Source organism: Nothoprocta perdicaria, unplaced genomic scaffold (genome assembly GCF_003342845.1).
Source record: "Nothoprocta perdicaria isolate Ctin4 unplaced genomic scaffold, notPer1 scaffold_543, whole genome shotgun sequence".
NCBI lineage: Eukaryota > Metazoa > Chordata > Aves > Tinamiformes > Tinamidae > Nothoprocta > Nothoprocta perdicaria.
The window spans coordinates 3623-23860 of record NW_020455803.1 but is presented as its reverse complement, the minus strand read 5'-3'; the positions used below and the strand labels follow the sequence as shown (position 1 = coordinate 23860).

The window sequence follows — 20238 nt, the reverse complement described above, 5'->3', positions numbered from 1 at the left end:
AACCCAAAAAGGCCCCTACGGCAAACGGCTGAGAGTCTGAATGCAGAGAAAGAAACCAAAAATACAAATTCTATATTACATACAATGGGAAAGGTGGCTGAGAAGGGGCGGCGCGGGCCGCCGCGGGGCCGCGCCGCCCGGCCCGGGGCCGCTCCTGCCCGGCGGCTCCTCCGGCGTCGTCGCCGCGCTGGGATTTTTCCTCTCGTCCGGAAGCGAGCGGGGAGGGCGCGCGGGGGGCGCTCAGTTGGCGCCCCAGCTGTAGCTGTTGTAGGCGGACTTGTTGGCCTGGGATTTCTGGGGGATGGAGCTGCCTTGGCTGCGCTGGCCGGAGCCGCTCTGCGGGGACGGGACGAGGAGGAGGAAGGGGGGACACAGAGGGAAGAAAGGGGGAGAGCGCAGGGTTAGGGCGAGGGCCGGGGGCGCGCGGGGCCGTGTGTCCGTGCGGCTGTGTGTGCTGCTCGTCCTCAGTGCGGGCCTGGCCGGAGCGCGGCGGCACGCGGGCGGGGGGCTGCGGGAGCCTGGGGGGGCCCTAGCGCCGGGGAGAGACCCCCGGGCGAGCGCAAGGCGTGAGCGGAGAGGTTCATTACCTGGTCTTCCTGCTGGCGCTGGCAGCACAGTATCATCTGCAAATATGGAAGCTGTTGCAGTACCGGGATATGTAAAAATAAAGGGACAAACTATGACAGTAGAAATCCACGGTTAGACCTGCACGCTACGGCGGGCTCGTGGCGGGGTCGCCCCCGTGCTGCCGGGCTGCGCCGAGGGGCGCGAGCCGAGCCCCCCCCCAGCCGCGTGCACCCCGCGCCTGCCTCGCCTCCGGCTCTTGCAGAGAGGCCCTGTGTGTGTATGTGCAGGTTGTGAGCGTGTCGCCGCGTGTCACCGTGTGTCACCGCGTGTGCGGGCGTGACGGAGGGAAGGGAAGGGGCGCCGGGGCAGCGAGAGCCCTAGGAAAGACCCAGCAAGGGCTTGGGGGGCTTGGGGGGCGCCTACCTGCCCRTCCTGCTGCAGGTGGTGGTGGAGGATCTGCGAGTGGGGCTGCTGATGCGGCGTCAGGATGTGCATGAAGGGCGTGGGGGGGTAGGCGGCGGCCGTGGCGGGGTTCAGGGGGCCCCCGCTGCCCAGCGCCGAGGGCAGGTTGAAGGAGGCCGCCGGCGTTCCAGTGTGAAAGCCCTGCTTCTCGAAGGACTGCTGCTGGGAGAGGGCGGCGAGGGCGTGAGCGCCGGGGCCGCGCTGCCCGGCCCCTTCGCGGGGCGACGGGCCACGGCACGGAGGAGCCGCGGGGTGCCCAGGATGGAGCGACCTGCACCCACCACCCTCCCCATCCCGGGGATTCGGGAGCGCGGCCGAGCTGGCGAAGGCGGCACGTTYGGCCCTGCAGCCCCCCATGTGGCCGCTCCGAGGGGAGGGAGCCCCACGGTGCGTGCAGAGCCGCCTTCCCGCTCCCCAGAAAGCGGCCCCTTCCCAAGGCGCTAACCTGAGTTTTGGAGTAGACGGAGCCCGAGATGTCCGGCACCCCCGTGTTACTGGATGTCACGGATACACCTGGGGGAGGAAACAYGGAGGAGCCGTGAGGAAACGGGCAGCAGCCTCCAGCAGCAGCGAGGAGCCCTAAGGGCCTGGCAGGTTTGGGACAGGCCAAGTGTCAACGTGCCCACGTGTGTGTGTGGAGGTTCCCTCGGGCTGACAATGGCACAAACACCTCCAGGAACAGGCGCGCGCGCCTGTTAACACCCAGGGAAACGCAGGTTCTTGGCAAAGAGAGAGCAGCGGCTCAGAGGAGACGCAGCGGGGAGGCAACGACACCGTCCTCCAGCCCAGCGTGGTGGCACCAAGGGCTCATGGGCTCCTGGGCCACAAGYAAGGGAATTCCATGTGAAGGTGACGTGGATCCGTAGGTCGGCACGGCACAGGCGCCATGCCTGACAGTGGCACGGTGCRGAAAGACTCGGTGTTTGGTGTCTCGGGAAGATGATCCCAGTAACTGAGCACAGAGGGAGGAATCTTTGCGAAGAGAAAACCCAGTCCCCAAAGGCTGCAGYGAAAAGCCACGACAGGAGCCTAAAGGTTGGAAGCAGGACATCAAGGTCCCTTTCTAAAAACCAAATATTAACCAACAAGCCCCAATAGCAGGAGAAGCAGCAGGTTCACAGCCTTGGCATCTCTGAATTAAGAGATTTGCTAGAAAACATGTGTCTGCCCAGCAAGCCACACAGCCAAGTTCCCAGACTGGAATATGAAATGCTTTTTTATCTATACGTAACATACAGCTGTCAAAGATGCAACTGCTTGTTCTAAACTCCAACGTGACACAAATGTGCAAGGCCTCAGCCCTCCAACAGGGCTTCTCCGAGGGCGCGAAGCTCTCCGCACTCCTCCAATCTACCTCCTGCTAAAGGCAGGACAAACCCGGGCCTTGTGGAGAATTTAGCGCCACGGAACTGGTTTTCCCTTGCAACGCATTGCGGCTGCTGCTGGAGGCACGAAGGGAACGCGCGGGCGAGGAGCCGGTGGCGAGAGGCCAGGCCGCTTACCGGTGCTGTAGCCGTGCGAGCCGTAGCCGCTGGGCTGCTGGAAAGCGGTTGCCGACGCGTTGACGCTGACATTCACACCGTGCTGCTTGGAAGAGGTAGGAGCAACCTGCGGGATGCGGAAGAAACGGGAAGGAGCCGTGAGGAAACGGGCAGCAGCCTCCAGCAGCAGCGAGGAGCCCTAGGGGACTGGCTGGCATGGGGATCGGGCTCTTCTGAGCGCACAGCGGGATGGGCCAAGTGCCCACGTGTGTGTGTGTGTGTGTGTGTGTGTGTGTGTGTGTGTGTGTGTGTGTGTGTAGGTTCCTCAGGAACAGGACAACAGCACAAACACCTCCACAAACTCCCCGCCCTGCCGAGCTGGCCCTGCTCCCAGCCCCGCGCACACTCACAGGGAACACGGCGGGCCCGTACTGGAAGGTGCTGGGCAGCCCCGGGACCCCTGTGTAGTAGGGCAGGCTGGTGTAGCTGTAGCCGGGCGGCAGCGCCGGGTTCAGGAAGGTCTGCTGCGTCGTGTGGTGGCTCTGCGTCTGGCTCTGCTGCGGCTGYGCCAGCGTGGTGGCGGGCGCGGGCGACGACGCATCGCCCCGGCCGAACTTCGTCAGGTCACCTGGGGCGCACGACAAGGGGGCAGAGTTGGGGACCAACACGCAGCCGGCCTCTACAGCCCTCCCCAGAGCCCCAGCAACACCGCGAACAACTCGCACCACAGCCAGGCCAGAGCGGCTGTGCAACAGCCCTCGCGGAGGGCAAGAACCCAGCTGAACGTTCGTGAACGGCCTCCTTCCCGTCAGGCTGCCCACGCCTCCCTCCTCTTTGCACTGGGGCATCAAATCAAACGCTCTGCAGAGGCCCCGGAGCCCTCGGGGAATATCCGGAGGCTTTGCCGGTGGCCCGGGCACCGCGCGAGGCTGCGGCAGCCTCCGCTCACCCCTCCTTACGAGCACCCGCTCGGCTCCTTCACTCCAACGCTCTCCCTACGCGGGCCCACACAGTAACGCAGCGAGTTCCTCGATGCTGCTCCACTGGCAAGCCCAGGGTAGCTACAAGCACTAATTAGTGCCCGAGTTAATTTGGCACGTGACGAATGCGACGGGCCGTTACGGATGCAGCCCCGGGGTCCCGACCTCGGCGCGCAGCACAAGGGCACTCTGGTGCTACCGTGTTCCCGCTGAGGAAAACAGGGAAAAYGCAATGCTGGAAAAGCAGCAAAGCGCAGACTGCAGCAATTCCTGAAGGAAACGATTCCTGGAAAAGGAAACGATTCCTGCAGRAAAGCTCAGAGCAGCTGCTGCTCACAGGTTGCAGGGCTTCCCTCTGTGAACCGGCAGCTGGGAGGCAGCGGCCAGAGTCAATAAAAAGTCACTCCCTGGGCTTCCGAATCCAATTTGACAAAAATCCTAAAGGTCCTGCTTGCTTTAACCATGCTGCAGCTTTAGAAACTGAATTTATCCAGATACTCAGCAGGGATTTTACATCTATTTACGTTTTACGCCTGCAGAGCAGTGCTCGCAGCTCATCTCCCATCTCACCCACACCGTTCGGCTCGTGCATTTTCCCCATTCTTCCTCAATTCCTTCCCCGCCACTGCGGCAACTCCCACTTGTCCGCATCTTTCTGGCAAGGTGCCTAGGCATGACCAGGCAGATCCAAGACCTAACACTTGAGAAAAGCCCCCCCCGACTAAACCAAGCACAGAAAGCTGCTGCAGACAATTCCATACATCATCGGGACAACCCTTACCAGAGTATGGATTGCTGCTCAGGCTGCCGTCTCTTCCAGTCAGCGGGGTGGTGGGTGTAGGGAATGGGATGCTGTAGTAATCCTGAAGGATAAAAAAAAACCCATAAGAACCAGTTCTATAAGCTCTATGCACGCATGCCAAGGTGTGTCTTTGAGAAAACAAGCTTTTCTGGGATTTCTGCTGTGTTGGAGCACTGCAGCTCAATCAGGCACGTCAAGGCTGACGAGAGCTTGCACAAACTCCCCGTTTCTGTCGCATGCACCATCCCCCTCGTCCAGCTACCAGAGGAACCAGACAAGGTCTACTGGTGTGCGGGCCTGGCAGCGCCCCGACCCTCCCCAGCACGTCACAACACAGGGGACACACGTCACCCCCCTAAAGGAAAATCAGTTCTAAGGGTGTTTAGTCTCTCTCAAGAGAGAGGAAAACACGTGCAAGGACCCCTTAGAGCAGTGTCACACACCCCAGCCGGGCTAGTGAGCTCCTATGCTCCCTAGCTCCACTGTAGGCAGGAGCAATTAGTGCTGCTAATTGCCAAGGGCAAAGGAGCAGCTGATCGAACTCAGCGCCGTGCCTGAGGCCGCGTAGCCTTTGAGCATCCCCATGTTGCCAGCTCTTCAGGACTACTTCCCAGCAAGGCATGACTCGACACCCAAAGCGGGTGGCTCAAGGTGGCTGCTAGAGCGCCCATGCCCATCTCCAGTACTCACCAATGGGAATCTCGTCTGGAGCATTTGCAAGTCATCGTATCCATACACCTGTGGCTAGAAAAAGAGCGGGAGCTGAGGTGAGGAACACAGACTATGAACACTGAGATCACACTGTGCAGCCCCAGGCTCGAAGGCAGTTGCCTCCCTTGCTCTGGGAGCAACTTTCACGGGCCATACCCCAAGAAACGTATGGGCCATACCCTCACCAAGGGCTGCTGCTCCCCAGCATGTGGGGAAGGTCACACAGAAGGGACAAGCCAAGCCCTGCTCTGGAGGGCAGCATTTCAGACGTGTCCCCAAGGGCCCGGCGAGTTCTCGTGTTCTAGGGCAGGCAGGACACCCCAACTCTTCACGCAGGGCAGCCCTATTTGGGCTAATATTTGGGCAGGGCAGCCCTACTATTTGGCTAATAAAACATTCCTCTTAGAAGGCGGAATGGTGTTAAATCTGTTTGAGCGTGTCTGGTGTCAGCTTTGGCTCCCCTGGCCCGCTCCATCCCTCCCTCCCAGCTCCCGACAGCGCTGGGAGCACTCGGAGAGGTGCTGTACCCCCGGGAAGGGCCGGCGGGCGCCCCACTCACCGGATAGGCATGGAGCAACCCTGGAGCCATGATGTAGGGATTAGGCAACAACGGTGGGACTCCAGGGGGGAGATTGGGAGGGGCTTTTCCTGAAGGGAGGGAAACGTTCCACAGTGAAATCAACCTTCCTCGAGTCCCTGCAGCCTCCTCCTCCTCCCRAGCAGGCCCCAGCAAAGCACCTGATGTCGTCGCGACGGAGCTGCGCGTTGAGGCCGTCACCGTGGAGTTGCTGCTGAGGCTGAGGCCCAGGCTGCTGACGCTGCTGAGGCTGGAGGAGACGCTGACGGCCGGCGGCGCCGCCGACACCGAGCTCGAGGAGGTGGAGAAAGTGCTAGCAGAGGAATGGAGGCTCGCGTCGCTCTCCACACTCGTGTGCTAGGGGAGGAGCAGAGAGATTCGGGYGTGAGGCTGGCGGGACCTCGCCAAGGGGACTGCAAAACACGGCTCCCATTGCTCGGAGCCTTCCATGAGCTCGGCTGCTGCAGGCACCAAGAAACCTGCTTTGCACTGGGCTGAAGCCCAAAGGCCTGCGAGCAGCCAGCCCTAACACTCCCCAAGCTGTTCGCTTCATCCCGACGTGCCTGCTGGCTGCAAGACACAGGACTAAGCRGAGCTGCAGCGGGAGGATTCACCCTGCTGCCCAGGACTAAGCGGAGCCGCAGCGGGAGGATTCACCCTGCTGCCCAGGACTAAGCGGAGCYGCAGCGGGAGGATTCACCCTGCTGCCCAGGACTAAGCGGAGCTGCAGCGGGAGGATTCACCCTGCTGCCCAGGACTAAGCGGAGCTGCAGCGGGAGGATTCACCCTGCTGCCCAGGACTAAGCGGAGCTGCAGCGGGAGGATTCACCCTGCTGCCCAGGACTAAGCGGAGCTGCAGCGGGAGGATTCACCCTGCTGCCSAGGACTAAGCGGAGCTACCTCTAAGTGTGAAACAGGCTGCATGTCAAAGTCTCAAGCCAGCACAGCGGCGTTTTGAAGCAGTCCTTGCTCCTCTCTGCACGCCAAGTCCCCTGTGACACCCCGGCACTAAGTGGCAGTCTTGAGTGTGACAGGAGGCACTTGCCAAGGAGCAGCCCGGCCACTCCTGTCACCACTGCTGCTGCAGAGCCCTGCCAGCTGCGTGCCCAGGCTCCAGGGGCACCGAGAGCCCTCTGAGCTGAGCAAGGGGCGGACAGAGACACCCGGACCCACCAGAAGAGTTGAAGTCGATGTTCGCCCGGAGGATGTAGATGAGGACAGGCTGTTCTGTTGGGTGGGTAGTGTACTGTGGAAGAGGGCAGAAGAGCACCATTAGTTCAGAGAATCACAGAATACTTAGGGTTGGAAGGGACCTCTAGAGATCATCTAGYCCACCCCCCTGCACACRCAGGGTCACCCAGAGCATGTGGCACAGRCTGCATCCAAGCAGGTTTCGAAGATCTCCAGAGAAGGAGACTCCACAGCCTCCCTGGGCAGCCTGTGCCAGGGTCCTGTCACCCTCACGGTTAGAAATCTGTCCTCAAGTTCCCGAGGACCTCTTGGCGCTTCAATTTGTGGTCGTTTCCCCTAGTCCTATCAGCGGCCACCACTGAAGAGGCCGCCCCGCTCCCTCCCTTGAGGTATTTACAGCCACTGCTCAGCCTCCTCCCGTGCAGGCTGCACGGCCCCAGCTCCCTCCCCTTCCCCAGAGGGGCAGCCCCCTGGGGACCCCCAGGTGGGACCCACCTGCTGAGCGGCGCCGCGGAGCTGCTGGGCAGCTCCTCRCCGTGGCTCAGGCCGCCCAGCGCTGCCGAGTGCTGGCCGGCCGTGCTCAGCAGCGAGGAGGCCGACACGCCGTCGCCGAGAGGCGCCATGCTGCCAGCAGACGGCGATTCCGACTTCACCGCGGGGCCTGGAGCACCTGCGCAGGAGGTCTTGGGTTAGGGGCAACCAAAGGCAGCTCGCGGAGGAGGATTCRGGGGGACAGAGGAGCACTAGTGGAGCTGGGAGACATGGAGCTCCCATCACTGCTGCCAGCTGTGGCTGTGGTGCCACCACCACTGGGTTTGCAAAGAGCTCCAGGATCTGTGAAGGAGAGGMCTTTCACAGCCAAAATCTCAGCAGAGTCACCAGGGAGATGACACCAAAGCAGCTCATCACGGCTCTCGTGAATCTACCAGCAGGAAGCTGATCGCTTCCAAGGAGGCAAATCAAGTTAGTGGCAGCAGCCAGGAACAGCACTTGCCATTAGCCCAGATGAAGCTTTTCTCTCAAAGCAAAGAGCCAGGAAAACAGGGGACTTGGCCACAGACACTCACCTTCAACGGCCTGCGTGTTTTGCAATGGCGTGGATTGTACGGAACTGAAACCATTCTAAGAGAGGGGAAAAAAGGAAACAGATTTGGACGTTGCAGCTGCTCCTTTCCAGAGRCACACTTGTCAAACACCGAGCCATTTTCCTACCTTGGCCTGGGTCAGATCTTTCTGGGGGGAGGAAGAGATGGAATTTGGATACCGCCTGGTTTGTGTGGCTCTCTGTTCGTACAGTGGTCCCTGAGCGCTGTTCTGGGAGGTAAACGTTGCTGTCTGTATCGTGCCGCTCTGGTAACCAGACTCCTGGCTTTGATTGGATGAAATTGTAGACGAAGATTCGCTGGAAAAGAAAGAAAGGGAAAAAAAAAAAAAAAAAAGAAGCATTTTCACTTTTCCCAAAGCAGCAAAGCCCACAAGCGCTTCGCCTGGGAGGAAGAGCAGTCGTGCTGTGGATTCACCCTGGGCAATCTCAGCCAAAGGTTTAACATGAAACATTTGTGTCCTGTGCGAGCACCGCAGGCCAAGCAGCCACAGATCTGCCTGAACGAGTCCGCTGGCCACTCCGGCTTTGCTCTTGCATACAACTGTCCCCCCTTTATGACCACGGGCACAGTCAGAAAGGGTCTACTGGTATGCGGCAGTGCTATTACCCCACGGAGAAGCCTCCTTCCRAAGCGACCGCTACGGAACAAGCCCATCTCAGTGAACCGCTCCCTCCCGGTCCACGGCTCAGGCACGCCGGATTCCGATCCCAGTTCCTCGTTCCTGGTCCTCACCTCGCAGTGCTGGTGTACAGGCTGCTTTGGGACTGACTGACGGCGGCGCTCGTCGTGGGCGGCGCGTCGTACTCCGAGAGAACAGGCTCCGAGCCAAACTGTAACGCCCCGAACTGCAGGTTTAGCCCTGAGATATCTGCCGAGCCGGGCATTTCCACTGCAAGAGCAGGAATCTGCAAGGGAGGGAGAAGGCACAAGGTCAGCCCCCTCTCTGCAGGAGAGCAAGAGAAAAACCCACTTCAAACGAGGGCAGGCCAAATCGGGCAGAGAATTTAGCACAGAYACAGGTGGGCTCTGATGTCAAGCCAGAACACGCGTCTCCCTCCGCTGCATGGGAGCCCAAAGCCCTCAAAACAGGCCGAGCTCCTCAAAAATAACCTAAGCATCCTCATTTCCCACATGACGGTAGCTACAGGCTTTGCATCCTCTGAACTAGTCTGTCTCTGCTCAGCTCAGGAGCTTAAGCCCTGCTCTCTGCACCCCAAAACCCAGTTCTAACAGCAGAAAAGCCAAGTTCGAGCCGCACCTTTGATGTCAGCGACGCTTTCTTCTTTTGCTGCTTCAGCTTCTGCTGTGCTGGCTGGGGACTGGACGACTGGTTGTCCGAGGAGCCTGGGGACATCTGGGGAGCGGCGTTGGCTTTGCTGGGCAGCGGCGAGGAAGGGGGGGCCGGCACCGTCGCCGACGCCGTCACCACGGGCTGCTTCTCCTGCATAAACACCTCTATCATGGTGGAGGCTGACGTGAAGGCCGGCCGCTTGGCGAAGGGACTGTGCACGGAAGAGTCTGTCGGGTTCTTGAGATCTACCAGAGGAGAGAGGCATCAGGATTTTTCCCTCTCCTTCAAATTTAAAAAAATTCCCGAGCATCCAGAGAAACKCGTCACCCCAAGCGTTCTCCTGGTGCCTGCTAAAACCAGACCTTGGGGAGCAGAATTCCCAGCTCACATGTGTCACTGAACCATGTCAGGCTGATGCTTTGGCATGACCCCACATCCCACTCCCAGCCTGGCACTCCGGCTGCCACCCGAAGCCTTTCAACCCCTTCTCCTATCAGCTCCTTCCACCCTCTCCACAGGGCRGGCCGAGCTTGGTCAGCGGCAGCTCCTCGCCATCCTCCTCCTTTCTGGAGCTCGGTCGCCCGCGCCGCGAGGCCGCAGCGCTCCTCCTCACCGTACTGCACGAGCGCCGAGGGCTGCGCCGCGGACGCCAGGTCCCAGGAGGACGCAGGGCTGCTCCCCGCGGGCTGGCTGTGCTGAGCCGCCAGCTGCGCCAGCGCCTGCGCCGTCTTGAACTGCTCCAGGAACTGCGAGCCCGTGGTGCTGCTGCTGCCCTTGGCCTCGCCGACGTCRCCGAAGCCTTTCCCCAACATGCTCACCTGCGGGCGCAGCGGCCAAAGGACAAAGTCAGGGGCTCCCCCGGCTCGGAGCTTAGTTACGCACTTGGAAACACTCTCCAACGTTCGTTACAGACTGGGTGTAATAGTTAGAAAGTTAACACGAAGGATTTTTACATAGATTCGCACGCATCCCATCAGCGGAACTTGGCTTTGCAGCAGTTAGGACGGTTTTGAACACCCCTCCTGAGCTAGGTTACCATTAAACACGTTTGTTTKGCTGAAGTTGTACGAAGAAGCATCTGCCTAATTCTGTGCGCATCCCTGTCGCAGATTCCATACCTCCTTTCTCCATCCTTCAGTGCGGAGCCTCTAGCATTTTATCCCCTACCAAACTCCCAACCAGTCCCACCTCTCACAAACCACGGAATTTTCAAGCCTCATTTTAACCCCACACGTTACAAGTCCGACAAGGACAAGAGGGGAGGAATTTGGCCTGAGCAAGGACGTAGCAGGAACCAAGGGCCCAAAGCCCGCGGCACTGGCAGCATTTTCCTTACCATGCTGTGGTGAGAGAAGGTGTTCCCGGCGGCCGGCTGGGATAGAGCGCTCTGCTTGGAATTGCTGAACACCAGCGGCTGCGCCAGGGAGGGAGCCTGGGAAGCCTCCAGGTTCGTTGCCTCGCTCTCCAGGGAAGAGGGCGTCTTTCCCAGCAGCACTGCAAGATCAATCCTGGGTGAAGAGGGGGGATACGCAGGGGTTAACGCAGGCACTGGCTTGGCTTGCACCACAGCACTGCTCCAGCTGCAGCCTCCCAGCTGGCACCTTCTGCCTTACAGAACCTTAGAGCTTTATGGAGTCTGGGGGACACTGTCACAACTGCCACCAGCAACCTCAGCAGAACAAGGACTGAGCAAGATCCTACAGGGTAGCGCATTTCCATCCATAAAAAGTGCATTTTAACACAGAAAACTGCTCCAAACTTGCTTCCCCTAATAAATCTGAAGAACCAGTGGCAAAGCCCAGAACAAAATCCAAATCTAGTATTTAAACCCATACTGGTTTACTCACAACTCCTGCATTTCACCTAACTGACAAGGGTTAAGGGGGAAGGTGACTTTTGTGTCACTTTTSCCAGGCAAACAGATATCGCCCCGGGCTGTCACCTTTGTCCTGCCGTGATTGTCACATTCTCTGTAGGCAGAGGCACTGAAGACACATTGGAGGCCGTGAAGATCTTTGTCTCCGAAAGCTGCAAGACAAAAGAGGGGAAAGGGATCCAAAGGTAAGAGCAGGGCTTGGGACATCAACTGTAGCATGGGGGTTGGAGACAAACAGCCCGGAAGGATTCAAGCAACAGAGCTCGGGTTTAACTACTCCCACAAGAGCCAGCTTTTATTTCGTTGGTTTCCCAAGTGCACAAATCATCTACCAGTCTCCAAAATAACATCCCTTCCATGGATTTCTAGCAGTTCACAGACCCACCAGGGCTGCTGGACCCTTCCAGACACACCAGAGGAGATGCTCCAGATTCGGGGCAGGCAGCACCCATCTGCCAAACCCCTGAAAACACTGCTGGAGATGCCAAAAATCAAAAGCTTCGGCTGATATTTGAGCTTTTAAGGAGCCCGTTATCACCGAGGYGATTTGAAACAAACAATTCAGTTCAACAGCAGAGGGGGAAACAACAAAGAGCCAAGGGGAGCTTTAACAACCACCTGTGTTTTAACCAAGAACACATCCCATTCCAAAGCAAGGAGCTGCCAAGCAACTGGACTGCAATGGTCAAAACAAACCAGAACAGCTAAAACCTGCCCAGCTTGGAGGAACTTCAGGGCACCCTGCACTGCAGGAAACCTTGGGATGATGGAAACCCTCTCCTGGCTGCATAGGTACAAGCAGGACACGGCCCTGCCGGCGTTCAGAGGCTGCTTACATCTTCATTCCAGTCCTCCGTGCCCCATTCTTCCGTCGCTGCCCTCCACGCACCTGGAAGGAGAAGAGCAAGGGAAATTAGCTGTGTGGCAAAGATTTGCAAAGAATAAGAAGAAAACAGAAAGCCAAAGAGCCAGGGGAGCACTGGGGAGCTTTGCGAGCAGCTGGGGGGAGTTTTATTTGCCAACCAGAGAGGAGGAAGCAGCAGCCCCAGCGCAAGATCCCTCCTGTAAAACCCAAAAAGCTCAAAAAAAAAAACCCAAAAAAGCTCCACAAAAAAACCCCAAAGCTTTTTTTTTTTTTTTTTTTTTTTTAGATTGATAGAAAGTTTTTTATTTGTTGTTTTTTCTTTTTATCATCCTAAAATGGACACTGAAACCCCAAAGCTTTTTTTTTTTTTTTTTTTTTGGAAAAAAAGAAAAAGCTCCAAGGATAGCTCAACCATCCAAGTGCTTTGTGTTTTTTTTCCAGGAGCTGTAATCTCACTGCACCGCGAATTCCTATGTGAAGCAGGAGCTGAAAAGAGAATTTATAGGCTCAACTGATCTGGGAATGTCTGGGCCYCGTTTTGGACATGCACAAAGCTTAAAATATCAGTAGGAAATGCACAAGATTTTCAGCCACGTCCTATCGCAGTGCAGCTTGTAAGACAGCAAAATTCACTTTAAAATGGCTTGTTTTCTGACTATGTCTTCTTTGAGCAGTTCAGTCCCTCACCTGCACCCCAGTTTAACCTCAGGACTTTGAATTCCCCATGTTGACTGCAAGTCCCACTGGATAACTTCACATTTGGCGTGCAAAGAGAGCAGGAATTTTACATCCAAAGATATTCCAGCACAAAAATACCCCCATTTTTCCTATCAGCCCATACAAAGCTGGAATAAAACCCCAAAGCCGATCGAGCTGAGGGGGTTAATTCCACAGGTGTTTGCAAGGAGAGGATAAGTCGGCTCCAGCAGGAGGGATCATCCCATGGGTTCTCTTGGCTTCCAAGAGAGAAGCAGAGAAAAGCAGGGAAGAAAAGACGCAGGCGCAGCTTTGTCCCTGAGCATCCTGGTTATGGTCACACACGTTAAAGCAGAACGTGACCGAGGTGCCCAACGCTCCCTGCCTTGTTGGATGCTCTGTGCTCTGGACATGGGGCTGCTAGGGGTGCTGATAAGCAGCGGCTCAAGTCCAAATCTCCACCGCTTCCCAAGATCCATTCAAGGTGTCAGCATTAGTAGAAGCACAGTCAGAGCGAACGTCAAATAGTCGTTAACGCAAACAAGTTAGGAGCAAGAAGAACGACATATCCACAGATATTTCTTTCTTTTTTTTTTAAAAAAAGCTATAAAGGGATCCGGGGCAGTTAGTGCACCTGGATATATCGTACCAGGAGCAGTGTCAAATTTTCGGGGATAATTTGACCCCTCACCCCCAATGAAATCAAGTCCTGAAACAAAAAAAAACAAGAGAGACAGACAAGCAGTGAAATTTTGGCTCAAGTCAAGGCGAGTTTCATTGCCCCCATGGCCAGCAGCCACGTTGTACCTGTGGATATTGTWAAAGAGATGCTTGAGGCTACTCAAATGGAAACGCAGCGACCATGCACGGCGCTCAACAGGATAAATCACGGGTGTTCTGCGGCACTAGAGCTAATTCGGACGGTTCCATCAGCAAAAAACAAGCCTGTGTTTCACCCCAGCCGGTACTTATGCTGCTTTATGGAGCTGCAGAGCTCACACACATCCAGAAGCCSGTATGGAATAACCTCCCAGCACCTGGAGCTCGCTCATTCCCATYCCCTTTTCCTGCACTAACAGCCCCACTGCCCTTGGCCAACACATCTACGCTGGTCGCCCCATATTCCAAAGGCTCCAGTTTTCAAAGTCACCAAAAAGCTCTCTGCTTTGTGAAGAATAAAGCCTATATGGCCAGTGCRCAGTATAGGGCATTATTGCTTAGAAGTATTTGCAAGTTAGATGTAAAAAGTCTTCTGCTGGGTTATTGTGTGCTCACAGATTTACAAGCTGCAGACAAGCTTCACTTCTCCCTTCTTGCAAAGCGATTCACGTTTGCCAGCGTGTGCAAGGAATAGGGAAATGGCTTATTGCCACATTAGTGTGTGGTTGGGAATGCTTCTTAGAACCAAAGCTTGGGATTTGCTTGAAGGCTTAAGAGAATGGGCCGGGGGAAATGGTGACACAGGATTTCTCCAGGGAGAAAGTAAAAAAAAGAAAATGATCCCACCCCAACACTTCACAGAACTGGAAATCTTTTGATTAGAGATTCTCCCACGTCCCACTGTCCAATTATGGCACCACAAAAATCTCAAGCTCGCTTGTGTAACTGTGTGTGTGCTTAGACAACAACAAAAAATTCCACAATATTCCATTTTTCCAATGCAAGAGCAGATGAAYGACCCGTTTCTGGTGCAAACAGGGGAGCAACAACCCCGCTGCTTTTGTGCCAGCTTTCCGTAGGTCTCATCTCCAAGCAGTTGGAGCGAGACCACCAGGAAAGGAAGGAGAAAGTTCCCCCGATGCCAAGGATCAAGGCAACGGTTTRGAGGAACAAAGAGGAGCGGGGAGATGCCTTACTCGTGCCGTCGTCCGGCTCAAAGCTGCCAGTGTTGTTCCACGTGTTGCTGTTGCTGTTCCCGTAGCTCTCCTCCGTGCTGGCTGGCTCAGCGTAGTCGGCCGGGTTGAAGGTTCTGTAGCACAAACACAGGCAAGGGCTGTTTTAAGTCTCTCCCCTCCCAAGCGACTTGGAAAGCTACTGGCTTCATTCAGACCAGGACAGAGCAAGAAGATTCCCCGAAGACAGAGCCCTCCTTTAGGAAAGGGAAGGACCAGCTACACTAGAAATCCCAAATTTATATTAGCAGGATGTAGCTTTTTGGGTTTTTTCTTTCTTTTTTTTTTTCTTTTTTTTTTTTTTTTTTTTTAAGAACAATGAAATCTCAAAGAATGTTACCCCAGCATCAAGATTTGATTTTTTTGCTGTGTTTTTTGGCAGTGAAACTCACCCCATGCCTTGGGCAGAAAATCTTCCTCCCCGCCTTCCAGAGCCACCTGTAAAACACACACAGGGAGCCCTGAGCACCTGTTTGCTCCGTGGCACTGGAAAAAGAAACGTTAAAACAACGTATGCAGCTCTGMTGTCCAGAATATGAGTGTCAAGGATGCTCCTGAGCTGATGAGATTCCCAGCATCATCTTTATAGGGATGCAATTGGCCTCAGCTGGCTGGTAGTGCAATTAGTGACGCCCGATCCCAGACTCTGATTAGGTTTCCAGCTGCCACAAGTGTAAATATTAGATCCGAGTTTCTGATTTGTGCAGCGTGTCCTCGGCAGCAACTCCTGAGCAGTGCAGGTGTTGGGGGAAAACRAATTTCTGAGGATTTTAAGGCCAAAACAGGCATTTTGCACAGCAGGCCAGGAGTGCAGGTGGATACAGATTCTACCTGGCAATCTGACCACCTGCCAGAGCCACCTCAGCTTTAATCTCCATCCTAACCCTTGCCCTGCAACCCCTCGGTCCTCAAACCCCGCGGGTACCTCGGCCTCGGCCACGACCCCGTCTTCCTCTTTCTGTGCCTCTTCCAGAAGATCCTCCAGTCTTCGCCCCATCCAGCCCGTTCTCCTGGCCCCGAACTGAAAGACAGGACGACGCAGAGACAGATTGAGGCTCGAGGCCACCTTGGCAAGGCYCTAATGCCAACCCCTGAGCACCACAACGCGGCAGCGGCGCAGGACACGGTGCTGCCCGGCACTGCTGCAACTTATTTGGTGGCAGCTGCCGTTCCCGAGGGCATCACCCAGGGAATCCCTTGGGATAGGAGGGCACTCAACGGGCCTCCACACATGCGCGCGAGGGCGATTCGCCTTAAAACCATCTGGCAGCCCAAGGGGCTTCCCTGCTGGCTTCGTGCAGGGCAGAAAGTTGCTATGAAAGGGCAGGTCCATACACTCTCTTCCACGGCTGGCACCTCGCCCCCGCCTCGGCGGCCCGCCACGTCGTCTGCTGAAATCCCGCTCCCTCTCCCGGTTTTCTTTGCTTTCTTCGCTGGCTTCTGTCTGTCCACTGTCCTTCTGTCCCGAGACACCCTTCTTCTTCCCGACCATTTCCCAGGAATGCTGAAGGTTGGCAAAAGGGAAAGCAGTTAATCACACTCTTATCAGTACTASGTGCAGAAGACATTCATATTTAAACATTCTAGGAAATATAAGAAGGGACCATGGAAAAAAAAAAAGGTGTTTCCAGACTGAATTTATTGGAAAAATCCTTGTAAACACCCTCTATAGCTTCCTCTTTTAAGGAAAGCTTTCTTACAGCAGACCTGCAGGCAGTTTGGAGATAGAAGGGATGGAGAGGAGATAAATATATTTATAGGGACTGCAAGTGAAAAAAGGGAATACTTCACTTGGGGCTAAAGGAATCCTAAAATTGGCATCTGTTTAGACTTCAGTTTCAGGGAAGAAATCCCGAGCTTAGTTTGAGTAAGACGGGGCAGTGGAGCAAGAGCAGCAGTTTCCCTGGGCTCTCCCTGCAAACGGTGCGTGGGGCCCGTCAGCCAGCTGGGCACGGAGCACTCGGAAGCGACTTGGGAATTACAGGAGTGGTTCATGGATACGCTGATCACAGGGAGAAAATTAACTCCAAATTTATCCAGCGGGCAGGTTTAACGAGCCCAAGCTCAGCTGTGCAAAGCTAAGCTCACGTTGCTGTCGTTTTGTGAGAGTCTTCAGTTCTTTCACACTTACCAAACCAATGCTACCTACTGCTGGAGCAATTAAAAATAGACACAAGTCACTGACAAACACCCCAAAACACAACGTGCAGACAAGGGAACAGCTGGTTGTGCATGGCACCATGCAGAGATGGTAACAAAACCTGCTTTCAGGTACACGGCGCCTTTCAAACGAAAGGCTTTTGGAGTCTCTCTCCATAGGTATCTGGCTCAGAAGCAAAGTCAGAAAAACATTTGCTTTGAATGCTGTAAAGTGAAGTCAAATCTAACTCAATATTAAGACCACAGCAGCTCCCTTATTGTTTGGAATAGGGTAAATTCCAAGCAACTAGCTGGGCAGGTTCGTTGTTGCCGTTAACACAGGGTATTTGAGCCATTATCACGTTTGTTTCTTAGCACACAATCCGTTTTCCTGGGATTGCTGCGAAGTTCAACCCAGATCAGGAGCAGCTCCGAGACCTTTGCCCAGCTCCAGCGGAGACAACGGCTCCGCTCGGAGCTGCAGGGACAACCCCAGTGCCCCCCAGCACCACGTGGGCTTTGCTCTGCCCAGCAGATTTACAGGAGCCTGTCCTACCGTGTCCGGATTGCCCTCCAGCAGCACGTTGATGGCTCTGTTGACATCCCCGTTGCAATCGTGCAGAGCAATCACACACTCGTCTTGGTTCTTGCCTGTGATGTCGATCAGCTGTAGGGGACAACGTGGTGACACAGTCAACACTTTCCAAACCGCGGCAGCACCAGATCTCTCAGATCTGCTACAAATTTAATCCCAAACCAGCAATCCTACAAAGGAACACCAAGGGCTGACAGTCTCCCCGCTAGCCCCAGCTTAATTACACCCTAGAAGGAAGGCTTAATCCCTAGAACTGAGCCAAACTCACTTGTTTCACCTTCTCCTCAAAGTCAGCGTCGTTGTGGTCCGAAATCATCTGTGCAAGTCGAATCTGTTCGGCGGTGGCCTGAGGGGATCACAGGTAAAAGGAGAGGGAGGCTGGTTAGAGCAGCGCCCTTCCAAGCAACCTTCCTCCGAAGGCCAAGCAGCTTCTCCGGCATCAAAGCGATGGAGAGAGGGAAGGAGGAAAAGGCAGGAGGAAAGGGAGACAGAAGAGGAGCAGTTGGGGGCAGGCAGGAGCGGGAAGCACCGTGACGCCTCCCCGCTGGAGCCAAAACAACCTCGTGCCCTTTCCCGTTTGGAGGAAGAGCTCAGCAGCGYGAGAGCAGCACGGCCAGCTCTGCCGTGCATTAAAACGAGCAGGGAACGACCAGGGAGCAGCAAATAAACAGAGCGAAGGCGCCGGCCGCTGCCCTTACCTGCGGCCGCTGCTTGTGCTGCGTCTGGCTCTGTGTCTGCGTCTGCTCCCAGCTCCCGCGGGCGCGGGTCGTGCCCACCGACGTCATCATTTACAGTATATACAAATAACAGTATTTACAAGGCAGGACGCTGCGGCGGGGCAGGGGAGAAGAGAGAAGAGGCCGTTAGAAACCCCAGCAAAARGCTGCGCCGAGGGGAGCTCTCCGAAGCCAACGGCACCACCCGGCTCCCGCTCCTCACCTACGCAGTGCCGGCGGCCAGGAGCTACGAGCAGGGGCATTTGCCGGGAGGGTTTAATGACTCCCTGCTAAAAGTGATGGTTTAATGACGCCCGCCGGTGGGAACGCTGCAAAAAGCCCCAAGGAAGCTGCTTGGGAAGTCAAACATCCCACTGCCCCAAAGCTCCTGGCGGCACCTCTGCCTGCTCTTCTCTCTCCTTCCCCTGCAAAGTGGGGCAGCGGAGGCAAAAACACTCCAGCAACGGAGCTTGGGGGATGCTGTGAGACCCACGGCTCGGCTGTGCACGTGGGAAGACTCGCTTGTGCTAACCTCAGGCATTAATCAGCTSTAGAAATACAAAATTCACCGTAGAATCCTCCAAACTGAGGGGAAAACGGAGCGGAAAGCGCTAGGAAGCGGAGCAGCTCGCACCAAGAAGAGAAATCGCAACCAGGACTGGTTTTGTGCCACTGTGCTGATGCAAAAGAAGAAATCCCGAGTTCGGGAGGCGGGAATTCCCGCGCTGGGAGTTAAAGCGGGGCTCACAGCAGTGTCTTACCCTGCCTAGGGGCCGCTGAGGACTAAGAAACGCCAGGTCCGTTGGCAGCACCAGGGTTTTAGGAGCCTCGGGGAACCGCGCGACTCCAAAGGCACCGCGTTACGACTCCGTTAACGGGACGCAGGCTGCTCCCGAGCGTGGCGCCGGGACGCGGGATCACCGGGACGGCGCGGAGCGGGACCCGGGGCGCCCGCAGGGAGGCTCAAAGGCGGCTGCGGCAGCAAGGCCCGGAGCAAAGGGGAGGCTGCTTCACAAAGGGGAGGCTCCTTCGCCACGGGGCGAGCGCGGCCGGGGACCCTCCTTTGCCGCTCCGGCACCCCCGGCTCCCTCGCGCTCCCCTTTCCTGCTCCCAGGGCTCCCCACAGAGCCCCCAAGCTCCTCCGCRGGGCAAGTTAAGGAGTTTTCCCGCTCCCTGTCTCCAAATCCTTGCTCCTTCACGAGCCATCGGCGCTGGCGGCCCTTTCCACAAGCGCTACAGCCCGACGTTCCCGGCCCTCGCGCGGYGTCCGACAGCCGCATCGTCCTGCTCCTGCCCCCGCCGCGTTTCCGTGGCCATCAAGTCCTTTCGCTTCGCTCTCCACACCCCAAAACGCAACGGGCAGCTCCCAACGCCGACGCACGCGGAGCCCTGATCCTACAAAGGCCTCCGGAGAAGCGCTCAGAGGGAYGGGGACCCGAGTGTCGCTGCTCAGTGCTTAACTCTGCACCCCACGGGCAGGATTCAGGTGGAAAAATCCTTTATTCCGACCTCCGAGCCGCCCCCGCGTGGGCAGAACCATCTCCTTTGAACAGCTGCCTCAAGCCTGGACTTTTCAAAGCCGGGTTACAGGGAGCCTTGAGAAAACAGAGCAAAGAAAACACACAGCGAGAGGCACACAACAACCCGCGAATCCAGAGAGCCAAAGGGAATTCCTGAAGGAATTGCGCGCGAGAAACCACGTCGCTCCCAGCCGCCTTTTCACATCTCAGGACCACGGCAAATTAGGGGCAATTTGGGGAAAAACGAGCAACCTCGCAGCTCCGGACGACGAGGCTTTCCGCTCCCGGGAATTTGGGAGCGGACTGTCGGCGCCCCCGCGCGCCGCCTGCTCTGCGCGTCCTCGGCACGAGAGGCCCTGGTCTCCGCAGGCCGTGGAGGCTTCAGAAAGAGAGGGAATGCAGAGAGGTGACAAATCGGTTAGTTTTATTAGGAGTTTGCAGGAGTTACAGCGCGAGGGCGGCGCTCCGCGGGCGGCGCTCCGCCGGTCGCGTCCAGCGCGCGCGGCTCCGGCCGCGTCCCGCCGCAGGGCGCCGGGATTCCCGCCCGCCAACCGCAGCGGGGCCCTGGCTCCGCAGAGCGGGCCCGGCCGGGATGCTGATAACGGGGTGCAGGGGGGTTGTTTACCCCAGCGCTCCGAGATAAGGGGCTCAGCCCCCAAGACGCCGCGTTCCGGGGCCGCTGCCGGTGCCCGCGGCTCCGCGGGGATGGAGCGGGAGGAGGTTGCGCGCCCGGAGAACAATACGGCGGGACGGGCCCGGGAAGGAGGAGGA

At 56.8% G+C, this 20238-nt stretch overlaps 1 protein-coding gene and 1 non-coding gene across 2 annotated transcripts; both read right to left on the bottom strand.

The window, feature by feature from the left end:
- Positions 1-197: 197 nt before the first annotated feature.
- Positions 198-18063, bottom strand: UBAP2L (ubiquitin associated protein 2 like). Its single transcript, XM_026048498.1, has 26 exons — positions 17930-18063; positions 17500-17577; positions 17193-17303; positions 15833-16001; positions 15423-15518; positions 14890-14935; positions 14462-14574; positions 11881-11933; positions 11111-11196; positions 10505-10676; positions 9782-9986; positions 9136-9413; positions 8610-8782; positions 7984-8173; positions 7839-7893; positions 7267-7441; positions 6754-6826; positions 5742-5937; positions 5563-5651; positions 4983-5036; positions 4272-4353; positions 2921-3138; positions 2532-2637; positions 1475-1542; positions 991-1188; positions 198-336 (listed from the first exon to the last, which is right to left on the bottom strand). The coding sequence occupies exons 1-26, from the start codon at positions 18017-18019 to the stop codon at positions 241-243; spliced, it is 3270 nt and encodes a 1089-aa protein (XP_025904283.1). The 5' UTR covers positions 18020-18063; the 3' UTR covers positions 198-240.
- Positions 4453-4587, bottom strand: LOC112955222. Its single transcript, XR_003250848.1, has one exon. It is a non-coding gene; the product is annotated as a small nucleolar RNA SNORA58 (small nucleolar RNA).
- Positions 18064-20238: the final 2175 nt, after the last annotated feature.